At 35.1% G+C, this 13,540-nt stretch overlaps 1 protein-coding gene across 5 annotated transcripts in view; it reads right to left on the bottom strand.

Annotated features, from left to right (window-relative positions):
* Nucleotides 1-13,540, bottom strand: part of LOC106669601 (POU domain, class 6, transcription factor 2-like) — a 220,692-nt gene that overhangs the window by 18,289 nt on the left and 188,863 nt on the right. For all 5 annotated transcript variants that reach the window (XM_014399192.2, XM_014399206.2, XM_014399184.2 and 2 more), the window contains exons 3-4: nt 9,264-9,378; nt 1,524-1,685 (exon numbers count right to left, since the gene is read on the bottom strand). In XM_014399192.2, the coding sequence (XP_014254678.1) occupies nt 1,524-1,685; nt 9,264-9,378 (277 nt within the window). The remainder of the gene's footprint in view (nt 1-1,523; nt 1,686-9,263; nt 9,379-13,540) is intronic.

The raw sequence follows: 13,540 nt of genomic DNA, 5'->3' as shown, positions 1-13,540 counted from the left end.
TGAGATAGGAATCTGGTGTCCGAGTGGATCGAGGTCACGATAGCTCAAGTGGTAGAGCAGAGGGCGTATCAAGCCGAAGATCGTGGGTTCGAATCCCGCTCGTGCCATTGACTTTTTTGTCTCAACTAAAAACCTTAATTAATTGGAATATAGTTATTACTGTTTTATACCACTACTATCACCTGGATCAAAGGACACACAGGGTTCAAACATAATGTCGTAGATCGGCTTGCCAGAGATGCCACCACAACGGGCAATTCTCTAAAAGCGACTGTACCCAGAAAGGATTTTCATGCTATATTAAGATCACAGCGCCAGATAGATTGGCAAATTGAATACCCGTCAAATAACAAAGGGATAAGATACAAAAATATGTTTCTGTTGGTAGCACATGAACCTTGGTTCACTAAAGAAATTAATATAACCAAGGCATTTTGCAAAACAATAGTAAGGTTGAGATCCTGCAGGTTAAGACTGTGCAAGAGATATCTCAGCAGATTTAATATAATCCCGTCACCGGAACATATGAAGATCTCGAACACATCATCATGCACGGCAAGAAACATGCAAATGAACGCAAAATTTGTTCGACAGGCCCTTAAATGCCAAAGAAATAAGTCTTCAACCACCTGGATGGATACAAAGCTCTAATACCGTCAGCTGTGTACTGTGAATTGTATAGTCTTAGTGAGTATATTAAAGTAATTGTTTAAATAATGATGTACATGTATATTAGTATTATAATATTTAGTTTTTAGGAAATAATAATAAGTACGTAATAAGGTACACTTTTTATACGCATCTGGCTAATGCTTTTTTTTTAAAATAACTACAATGTCCTTTTCAATTTTTTTCATATTTTCTCAAACATGGAGCCTACAGGTAAAATGTGTCGTCATGATCTGAAAAATGGGTTCGTTCTTTCTTCACCCAATTGAATAGAGACGGGGCAAATTTACGGAGACACACCCTCGAGAAAATGCAGTGAAGTTTATGGAGTAACAATTGAGTAAGAGAGGTGATATACAGTTATAAATTGCAAGGGGGAGCTAATGGTCCTTGTATGACTAAATTAAATGGTTATATATTAAAATTAGGTACAAGTAATTTTTTATTTATTAGTCCCGCCCCTAGAGATATCCCTCTTAACCCAATTCAGGTTTGCATGACTATTACCATTTAAATGTCGCTCAAGTGCCAATGATTTGGTTCGACTTTATTTATGACACTAGAAGACTAGTTATTTTTCTACCGGTTTCAATTTTATGATCGATACTTTCGTCCCTGTAATGGGATACATGTGGATTTCAATGAATTATTCAAATCTGGGCAGTTATTAATGAGCGAAAATAGGCCGTTTCGGTTTTCGGCGAACATTTCTCTTTTATAAAATTTGCATAAAAAATATGCCTCTTAGCGAAAACTGGGCGTGGCCGTGGTATTATATTATAAAAGAAACGTTTGACTGGCGCAAATGACCCCGGCAGGAAGAAGTCGGCGGCACGACACTTGTTAAAACTCACTGGTTGCGTTTATGCTGAGGTTGAGCGGCGTGTTGATGGGTTGGTTGTTGATGATGCCAGGCGTGTGGACGCCCTGGACCTGAGGAGGTGCTGAAGGTCCGGCGTTTTGCTGTTGCAGGTTCAGTCCTTGGAGGCCGGGTATCGAACTTAGATTTAACAAACCTTGAACACAAATATAAAAATTAAGATAAAACTCATCCATAAATTATACAGGTAATTATGTTTATTAATTAATTATTATTTTTATGTAAGGACTTGGTTGAGATAAAAAAGTCAGTGTCACGAGCGGGATTCGAACCCACGACCTTCGGCTAAATACGCCGCTGCTCTACCACTAGAGCTATCGTGACTTCGATCCTCAAGGACACTAACTTGCCATCTCAACCCAACCTTTCGAATTTTCCCTCCTTTGCCATTTTTAAATGTCGTGAATTCAGGATTCCATTCTCAGCGACTTATGAAGTGCCATGAGGAGCTGTTTAGTGAAGTGATACTTCTTTTACTTATAAATATTAATCCATTTACGTATTGGATGGTCAATTGGCCAAGTTACTTCTTTCAATTAATTTTTTTTTAATTTGAACCAGAAGAGGTCTTATACACCCTCAGGGTGCCGACGTTTTTGAAAAAAAAAAAAAACATTTGGAAGTATGTCGGGTTCGAAGCAGGGCCGCTGGATTCGAACCCGGGACCTTTACCTTATAGTGATGAGCGCCATGTCAACGCCTAAATTGTTGCGGCCAGCGACGCCCCTTCAATTAATTATTTATTTTATCTCAACCAAGACATTACATAAAAAGAATAATTAATTGAAAGAAGTAACTTGGTCAATTGATCACTAAAACGTAAATGGATTTATGTTTATTAATTTGGGCTTGAGATATTTTGTTGAGATCTTCAATGTTCTGAGGTTTAGTTGGGCCACCCTTGGTTATGTCTGTCAGACGGGCAAGGCTAAGTTTTCGATTAAAAAAAAAAAAAAAAAAAAAATGAACTTCTGGCCTCAATATATACTTTTGAAACTAATAAGTCGTAAAATCTTGCAAGCTGCTTAGAGTTTGTAAGAAAATAGCAATTATTAAATGTGAAAAGAGTGGAAGTAACCCAGGAGGCGAGTAATAGGCTGATCGGGTCGCAGACCACCCAGTCCACATGCCTTTTTTGGGCAGTTGATTAAGAACAAACAACTTAGAGAGAAGTGATTGATTCAAATAAGTCGTTTATTCCTACCAGCGATGCATTTTCCAATAGTGGTATCCAAAGTTCGTATTAGGTGCTTTGAGCAATTTACTCAATTGTAGTACAGAATTCATGATTGTCCTACTGGGACAATTAAGAGTTGAGAATTAAGGAGTAAAACAGGGTGGGCGGTGACGTGAAAGCTGTCCGCAAATCGATGTTCGGTCCAGAATTATTAACGGGCACCCACAGCGTCCGATTCCATAAATCAGGCATACTTATAACAAATGATGAAAATGATGCCGCCGAATCAGACGTCCAGGACGCATTAATGTGACAGGTGGTTGCCGTTGTCGCCGATTGAAAAGGGACCGGGTTGAATCTGGTTAATTGCCTGTGAATACTTCCCTTGGAACAAATGGACAGTCGACACTTGCGGCTGGTGATAAGTGCTTTTAATGTATCAGTATTACTCTGATACGCGTCTCCGAAAACCAAGAAAGCCTAATCAACATCCCGTCAAAACCCGACCCAATCCTCACTGGAAACAATGCAACGATTACAATTATCCAGATAACGCCTAAAAAAGCTATTAGGAAAATTTTCAGGAAGTCAAATGTGATAAAGTACATTACAAGCACTTACATCTTATTGCGGTTGGTAGTTCCCATTATTAATTTTAATTGCCTAATATACGATTGGCATTAACGAGTCTTACTGTAATTTAGTTTTTAACATGGAATATAATAATAGTAATAATAGAAATTATTATAATTAAAGTTAATTTTTTTAATCTAACCCCTTTTGTAATTATTTTGGAATTGGTATTACAAGGTTTTTTTAAATGGAGGGAGATCGTTTTGAAAATTACGAAACATTAATGTAATAAAACGTTGAGAAAATTGCTGTACTGCTATTAATTTTCTTTAAAGCCCCTTTTTGCTATCATTTAGAAATATCTATCCCTGAATTTTTCCTGGACTTTAAGGCTAACATTTTCATTAATGTAGTATTACAAGAACATATGAAAATGTTCTTTTATAAATGTCCGATATCTGCGAACTGACAAGGTTGATTAGCTTTTTGATTAAGCTTTTATTCCGCCATTTTTCATTTTAAGAATGTTTATGACTGCTTTCTTACATCACGTAGTTTTTTGTTTTTTTTTTTGGGGGGGGGGTTTACGCTGGCATATTACCCATAAAGTTTTCTTCTATTTTCATTTTACTGTCGAGCGTGATCGGCCGAGCAGGGCCAGGTCCCCGCCGCGCGCCCGCACCACTCATTCAGCTCCATCATCTTCTCATCTTCTAAATTTTCATGCTTGAAGATAATCAAAAAGAAACGTTTATCGACTTTAGAAATCCATAGATTATGTTGAAAGCTGATGGATTGTTGCTTATTAGGACAGATTCCAAGTTTATTGGTTTTGTAATGTTTGGGACTTTGCTCAGATTTTCATCACGTAGTTAAAAGTCTTCATGCGATAATTTCTAAAAATAGGAAGGGTTACTGTGGTTGAAGTAACTCTAAGATGACGAGCGACAAAATTTGGTTTATTAGTTGATTATTTTGTCTAAAATTGGTCTTTCTTTCTTGCTAAGTACAAAACAATATTAGTTCAGTAATGCAAAAACAAACAATCCAAGTATATTTACCGTATTTCAAAAATATCCTTTCCCAGGATTTTTTCCCTAAAATAATAGGTTAATAAAAGTTAACAATACCAATAAATCAAAGTTTAGTGAACATATTTTAATTTCCCAGTATTATATGTTATGTGATATATGTTATTTATTGGAACGAATGTATTCATTTGCGTGAATGAAGGTGCTTATCCCCCAAATATGAATATCGAGTACTCTAGTGTAGTGAGAATGATTTGTGCTGAGTATAAGTAATTTATTATCGTGAAGGGATGGGTTTATTCCAAATTACCTGGAGGAATATCGAGTTGGGTACTGTGAATGGTAACTAGACTCATTTTTTTAATCTTGTTTCAGGGTATCCGTGTATTTGAGTCTGTTTGTCTTATTTTAGCCACAACTGATGAGGCCTTGAGGTGCAGAAAGACTTGCAATAGGACAAGGAAAAGAGAGAGTTGGTTATAGTTTTACCATAAAATATAATAAACGGCTGGACAAACAAAAAAGACATTAGTAGGATTACAACGCGAGAAAGATAAGAAAAGAAACATAATGCTAGGGAAGAGAAGGCTGGCGATCATCAACGTAGTACACACTATTTAAAAAACAGTTTATTTACATGTAATTGATTATTCAGAAATCGTGAGATGCGGTCTGGTGTGATGGTTTCAGAAAAACATTTTCTTTATCGTGCCAAAGTTTCGATCTTTATTGAGATCATCTTCAGGGCTCAAAGTGTTTGTCTTCTGTGTAATTGTGCCATTCTTGCGTGTCGTGTTGAGAGTGCCAGGCAAGAATGGCACACTAACGCAGAAAACAAACACTTCGAGCCTTAAAGATGATCTGAATAAAGATCGAAACGTTGGCACGACAAAGAAAATGTTTTTCTGAAACCTACATCACACCAGACCGCATCTCACGATTTCTGAATAATCACGACTAACGGTCACTAATCACCACACATTTTTACATGTAATATTTAATATGATAAGCTGTACATAATTGGTCTTTAGAGTAACTCTTGAAGCAGATGGTTTATGTTAACCTGTACTGATACAAGTTGAGGTATGGGTGTGTAATAAGTGATAACTTCCTAAGAATAAAGTTAGGTATATTTTTTGCCGTGTTCCCCATTACAGATTTCTCTTAATTTATCAAAATATGTTCAATATTTTCCTATGAAACCATATTTTTTGAATAATAAATGCAATTAAAGTGGTTTTTAACACCATTTTCCTTCTCAGTAAAAAATAACGTGCTCATAACTATCCTTTGGGATCAATATTTCAAATGCAAAATTTTCGATTAGAGCCAAATTAATAAATAATGAAATTTCGTCAATATTTCGATAAGTTAGTAAGAAAATATATTGTTGAACTTTTTTTTGGCACAGCTGTCTGTTTGCAGACTCAACACTTTTCATATTTAAAAATAACATCTAAAACTTTTGCATATATATATTTATATTACATTAGACATATACAGGGTGAGTCATTTTTTGACGCGCCATTGGAAAATCAACGTGGGTTCGTTTAAATCTGACTCGAGGCTTATTTCCTTTGATTAATACGTTAATAAAAGAAAGTGAGTCAATTTTCGGTGCACCATACGAAAATCAACCTTGGCGCGACTAATTAAGACTCGGCACATTTTATTTTGTTAGTCTCCTACCAAAAAATAGGCGAGTCACTTTTCGACACACCATTCGTTACAAATTAGTTTTAGTAGGTTGGAAGGAAAATAAACAAAACCAATATTATTAAAACATTCAAACACAATGTAAAAATTTTAAAAAAAATTCTTCACATATTAATTTGATTAAGGTTTAAGAGTATTTTTTTCGTGTTGCAGCAAATGGAGGTCTGTTCGAACAATTATTATAATGATTTTGAACATTTTTGGTTTGCTAACAAAGGAGATGGTTACATTTATTTAATTTTTTACTTTATCAGAAAAAAGGAGATTGTTACATTTATTTAATTTTTTACTTTATCAGAAAAAAAGGAGATTGTTACATTTATTTACTTTTTTTACTTTGCCAGAAAAAAATACTCTTAAACCTTAATCAAATTAATATGTGAAATTTTTTTTAAATTTTTACATTCTGTTTGAATGTTTTAATAATATTGGTTTTGTTTATTTTCCTTCCAACCTACTAAAACTAATTTCTAACGAATGGTGCGTCGAAAAGTGACTCGCCTATTTTTTGGTACGAGACTAACAAAATAAAATGTGCCGAGTCATAATTGGACGCACCAACGTTGATTTTCCTATGGTGCACCGAAAATAGACTCACTTCCTTTTTTTAATGTTAAGATGAAAAGAAATAGGCCTTGAGTCAGATTTAAAAGCACCCACGTTGATTTGCCAATGGTGCACCGAAAATTCATTCGCTTTCTTTTATTAACGTATTAATCAAAGGAAATAAGCCTCGAGTCAGTTTTAAACGCACCCACATTGATTTTACAATGGTGCGTCAAAAAATGACTCACCCTGTATATACAAAAGTTTTAGATGTTATATATATTTGAGAGTGAATGAGAGAATATATGTTTTTCTATTAATTTATTCACTTATATCTCTAACTATATAAGTAGATGGATTGGATTGGTGCAATCAAATTATTGGTGTGAATGTGTAGCGTGAGATGGTCGATGACGGAATAATGAGTACTCCATCGACCCTCAATTAGGAGTACTTACTCATATGAGTAGTTACTGTTGTGGACTTTGAGTTAAAATAACCAAGAAATTACAGGGTTTTTTATTTTTAAGTATTTTTTCATACTGTGGGTAATTAGGTAAGTACAATGAAATGCTGCCAACACATTTCAACTTAATAGATATTTCAATTTTATCGTTGTCGAGTTTTGAGAAAATTTGGTCAACGGGTGTTTAGTTTTCAAATGTTTGAAATGATAAGACGTATTCCCACTGTATTCCCCAGAGTTTACAAGATGCCGACGATTCAGTTTTCTTAGTAAAATAACTTTTTGGGAGGAGACATGATTAGGTATCTACCTAAGAGAAGGAAGGCGAACACATTTGAAGGACTTGAAGGCAAAAACATTTTACAAGAAATTACTGAATTTGAAAGTGCGAGGTGGGACGCGGGAAAGAATTATCAGCAAAGATACCAACCACCAATTAAAAATCTCGATTAACTTTGTTGACACATGTCGCTAGTAGGCGCTCTTGACAGTAACTAGTCAATTCCCAGTTTGATGAAAGTTAAGTTTCGAACGGTAAATAAAAATGCAATATTACTTGAACACTCGACGAAAAATCTATTTGAGTATATTTTCCAATACTAGAAAAAGTATTCGATACAGTACTTGTATCGAATGGTATCGCACGTCACTAGGTGATTCTCGAGGCCTGCCGGCAATTTATGGTAAATTATAAAACTGGATTGCGTGAAGTGAACAACTGTCTATACATGTACATATTGGGTTGTCCGGAAAATAATGCAGGATTTTAAGTTTTCATTAAAAAAAATCTATATAAAATATTCTGTTTACGTTTACAGGATTACTCACTCTTCCAAATGATATTGTTTGTTTACCTCTGTAGCATTCCGCTACTTGGAAATAATTCAGTCATCCTTATAATGTCAAAGCGAGAATTTCGTACGATTTTCTTTTACGAGTTTAAACTCGGCCGAAGCGGAGCCCAAACGGCTAGAAACATTAACCAAGTCTGGGGCGAGGGTTGTGTTAATGAGTGCACTGTGCAAAGGTGGTTTAAAAAATTTCGGGAGGGAGATTTCAGCCTTGAAGATGAAGAAGGTCGTGGAAGGCCTTCCTCTCTTAATGATGATGTTCTGCGATCAGTGGTGGAAGAAAACCCCAAAACAACTGTTCGAGAACTTGCAGAGCAACTCAAAGTCAGTAAAACGACCGTCGCTGACCACCTCAAGGCGATTGGAAAAGTGAAAAAACTCGAAAATTGGGTTCCACACTCATTAAACGATCGCCAAAAAAATCAGCGCTTTGATGTTTGTGCATCACTTCTTTGTCGAAACAAAAATGACCCATTTCTGGCCAGAATTGTTACATGTGACGAAAAGTGGATTCTCTACGATAACACTAGACGTTCTGGACAGTGGCTCGACAAAGGAGAAGCTCCAAAGCCCCCAACTCATCAAAAAAAGGTAATGGTTACGGTATGGTGGGCTTCATTTGGTTTAATACACTACAGCTTCTTAAATCCTGGCGAAACCATCAATGCTGAATCATACTGTAACCAAATTAATACCATGCATCAGAAATTGGCAGTAATGAAGCCCTCTTTGGTCAATCGGAAAGGGCCCATTTTGTTGCATGACAACGCTCGACCACATGTGTCACGTGTAACGTCACAAAAATTATTGGAGCTTGGCTATGAAACTTTGCCTCACCCACCCTACTCTCCGGACCTCTCGCCTACTGACTACCATTTTTTTAGACACCTGGACCACTACTTACAACACATAATATTCAAAAATCAAACGGAACTGGAAAATGCATTTATTGACTTTATCAATTCTAAAAATTCTGAATTCTACTCAGACGGAATTAATAAGTTACCAACACGTTGGGAGAAATGTATTGAGAGTATGGGAAATTATTTTGATTAAAGAACATTGCTTTAAAGTAACTAGTTTCTTTTTTTTTGTTTAATACCAAAATCCTGCATTATTTTCCGGACAACCCAATAGATACATGTGCAGAATGGAGCTTGTATAAATCCAATTCGATCCATCTACTTGTATAATTGGAGGTTAATTCTCATTGTGCCTTGAACACAACTAAAAATCATTTTGGCTATTTGTTGTTTTTACTTGTGTACTTGAAGTCAGGAGTGTTTAGTTTGTTTTTAAAATTTATTAGTGATGAAATCATTTTTAAAAATGAAATCTTTATTATAATCCTTACCGTTAAGTTGTTGTTTTACTTCAAGATTGGGTTGGGGGCTATGTCCTCGACTTTCTGGTACACCCATGTTTCCTTCTCCACAAGATTCCAAACTACTGCATTCGTCCTCACTTTCCTGTAAAAAAGAAAAAAGAAATTAAATTTCGGTAGAACGGTTTATCATATCGATTAGAGATGAGGGAAAGTCCAAATAGTAATAGGATTATATACGTAGCCGGAGAGTAAGAGTGATGTCTGTTGGATGAGTTGCGTCATAAGAACTGGGATGGGAAGTTAATAACGCCCTCGCCGCTTCCCCCATTAATAACTATCTAATTAGTAATTACTCTCGTAGAGGAAAACCCTTAATTACTTGTATGTAATCTTGATCGGGAGGAGGGCCGGAGGTGGAGGGAGGGAATCGGGTTGAAATCTACTTAAGGGCGACACAGCGAGAGCTCGGGGGTGGGGGCCGTGTTTTAGCGACCTAACCCAGTTAGTACGAAGAGCGGAGGGAGAAGGTTTAGTAATTACATATTGCGCCGGAGGAGAAGAAGGGCCGGAAAGGGTGCTAATGCTCAGAAATCAAAACTGTTACAAAAAATGGCTCCAGGCCACCGGGAATATTACGCGACCCTTAAATTTGGAGCGCGGGCGTTGCAGCCGCCACTTTTTCAACTTTTCTTGGTCTGTAGTCGATTTTAAAGCCGGGAACACACTTACCCGATGAAACGCTATGCGACGCTACCCTAAGCTACCGTACGCAAATCCAAAGGCCAATTTTCCATAAGTCTATAATACCTCCGTGCACATCTGCCCGAAGCTACGCAACACTACCCTACTCTACGCTCTGCGATCCCCACTGTCCAGGTTTTCGTCGGTTAGCATCGAGTACAGTCGAAGACAAAAGAACCGGACACTCATATTTTTATTCAAACTGCATGTATTATTGTCGTTGTATTAATTGCAACAAACTTACTTTAAAATAAACCAAATTAACCGTGATCAAAAATTCATTAGTTTTTATTAAAAAACATTAATTTCAATGGTTTGGGAGAAAATAGATCAAAACAGTGGAATACAGTTTATTGGTGGAATAAATTTAACTAACAATTTATTTCATGGTTTTGCTCATCATACAATTACACCATTTTCGTCAAGTAACGTCAGAATAGACACTCTTTTTTTGTAGTTTTTTCAAAATATGTATATGTAAATTTGTTGTTATGTTAATTACAACATTCTTATTTTAATATAAATCAAATTAAACGAGATCAAAAATTCATGATTTTGATAAAAATTATTTAATTATGATAGTTAACGACACTACCCGATGCTACCAGACGCAAATCCAATGTCCATTTTTCCATAAGATTGTATTACCCCCGTGCACATCTGCCCAATGCTATGCAACGGTGTACGGTAGCATCGAGTACAGTCGAAAACAAAAGAACTGGACACACATATTTTTATTCAAATTACATATTTTATTGTTGTTATATTAATTACAACATACTTATTTTAATATAAACCAAATTAACAGAGATCAAAAATTCATTAGTTTTCATTTTAAAAAAATAATAATTTTAATGGTTTTGAAGAAAATTGATCATACACCGGAATACAATTTTTTCATATAGTGAATTTGACTAACAATTTATTTCATGCTTTTGCTCATAAAATTATACCATTTTCGTCGAGTATTGTCAGAATAGGACACTCATATTTTTTGTAGTTGATGTAAGTACATCAAAGTATATGTAATTTTGTTGTTATGTTAATTACAACATTCTTATTTTAATATAAATCAAATTAAACGAGATCAAAAATTCATGATTTTTATAAAAAATATTTAATTATGATAGTTAGGCAGAAATTTATCAAAACACCGGAATAACTTTATTTAAAATAATTAAATTTAACTAACAATTTATTTCATGGTTGAGCTCATAAAATTTAACTAACAATTTATTACATGATTTTGCTTAAAATAATGGATTATGAACAAAAGACGCGTTGCGATTGTGATACTGATTTGAGATGCACGCTGTGTGGCGTGCGCTTGACGTCGCAAAGATGTGCACACCCTACCAAATCGTGGCAAGGCGTCGAGTAGCATCGGGTAGCGTCGCATAGCGTTGCATCGGGTAAGAGAGTGTTCCCGGCTAGAAGCACGACACGTGTCTGTCGTAACGCTGAATCAGTTTACAGATGTTTAATTATTATACTAGGATACGAGAGGATACAAGTCACTAGCTCAAGTGGTAGAGCAGCGACGTATTTAGCCCAGGGTTCGAATCCCGCTCGTCACACTGACTTTTTTATCTCAACCAAGACCTTGCTTAGAAAGAATAATTAATTCAAAGAAGTAACTTGGTCAATTGACCACTAAAACGAAACATAATTTGTAAAATTAGACCTTCGCTTTGTTGAAAAGGCAAGACGATTTTCATGAAACCTCAAGATCGATTCGGTTAGAACCGCCGGGTCGGAGATTCTGTCGCTGCCAGTGTTTGTACTTAAACCGAGCCGAATCGAAGACTAAAATCTCCTCCGAAACCGCACGGCGATGCTTATTAATAAACTTTGGCCGAACTCGAACTGAGCCGTAGTCGGCGTGTAACCTACTCTCTGATTCAAGCCTATTAAATTCCAACATGTTCACCCTACAAGTAAGTTTCGACGTTCTTTGTAGGAAATGTCAATTCGAGAAAAAAATATAATATCAAAACATAATTCTTTATCCGACCTATACCAATTATAATATGTTATTATAAATTAAATATTCTTGTTAAGAACTATTGCTTTTCGTTTTTAAACAGAACATTGTGTATTTTTTCCATTAATCAGAAAAATATTGTATAGATTACTTAATTTTTTGTTTATTTTAAATTAGCTCGATTTTGAATTACTTTGGTTCAGATCATCCATAAAATGATATTATGCACAAAACCCTTGACTGTATTATTAAATAAACAAGAAAAGACAAATTTTCATTATCATATAACGCCTTCACACAATAACATAAGGAAATACAATAAGTAGTATATAAAATTCTACAATTTTAAATTTGACTACAATTTTATTTCTCTGACTGAAAAGAATGTTGAATGCTATAAACGAAAAGTTACTTCGAAAGTCAATTGAATGCCCATTGTCTGTGTTAATTCTCACGTGGGCCGGAAAGTTTTGGATTCTCTTTTTTTGTCATGATAGTAATTTTGAGTTTTCCCCGGCCCATGGAGGCAGTCTCTAAATTGTGAAATTAGCAGTAATTACTACTAGTCATAATTGGAGTTCACTTTCGCTGACAGTAGAATAAATGAGTAATGCCTTTTAGTAATGACCGGTTAGTATCCTAATGTTAACTAGCCCGTCAACGAGAAATTATATTAATTTTCGTATGTCATCCCTAACGAATCCCTTGTCTTTAATCGCCGGATATTATAGGATAGATACTCAACCGTTAATATTATTGGTCCCAATTAAAATTTATATTTATATACACATATATATATTTTTTTAAATTAAACATCTGCCTTGGAGTAATTAGTGTTTTATCTTTAAGCAAGATCTCGCCCTTAGCTCGGCACTTTTTCGCTGATTCTGCTTCATTTGAATTAATATAATTTTCATTTAAAACCACCCCCTACACCCAGAGCCCTCCTCGACGAGGCTTGCTTAAATTAATTAAAAGGGCGAGTAAAAGTTAACTTATACGTACGCGTTTTAATTTTTTTTTCAAATATAATGAGGGGAAAACTCTTTTCCCCGTTTATAGTATTGTATTTTTTTTTACACACCATAGAAAATGTAATATGTCATAATATATACTTTTTAATAATATAAACTAAAGTATATGTACTGTTTTTAATTTATTGTTTCGTTCTTGCATATTCTGCAAAAAATTCTTAATTTTTACGAGTGGACCGATATTTTTAAATACACTGGCACCATATACCATTTATTTAGTTATTTATTTCATGGCTAGGATTTTAACGTTAATTTATTATTTTCAATTAATTAATCTTTAAGTAAGGTATTGGTCGAGATAAAAAAGTTCGTAAATAAAAAAACTTTGATCTCTCGGACACTAACTTCCTATCTCAACCCAACCTTTCTAATTTTCCCTCTTTTTGCCATTTTCAAATGTAGTGTATCCAGGATTTAATTCGCAGCGACTTATGAAGTGGCCACGTGGAGCTGTTTAGTGAAGTGATAATTCTTTTACTTATTAAATATTAAATTCACTAATTTCGTGGTCCGCTTGACCAATTAATATATTACAGTTAATTAAG

The sequence above is a fragment of the Cimex lectularius genome, unplaced genomic scaffold (genome assembly GCF_000648675.2).
Source record: "Cimex lectularius strain Harlan isolate CLEC.00 unplaced genomic scaffold, Clec_2.1 scaffold271, whole genome shotgun sequence".
Taxonomy (NCBI): Eukaryota; Metazoa; Arthropoda; class Insecta; order Hemiptera; family Cimicidae; genus Cimex; species Cimex lectularius.
Note: the sequence above shows the minus strand (reverse complement) of the source record. Positions and strands in the feature narration are given on the sequence as shown.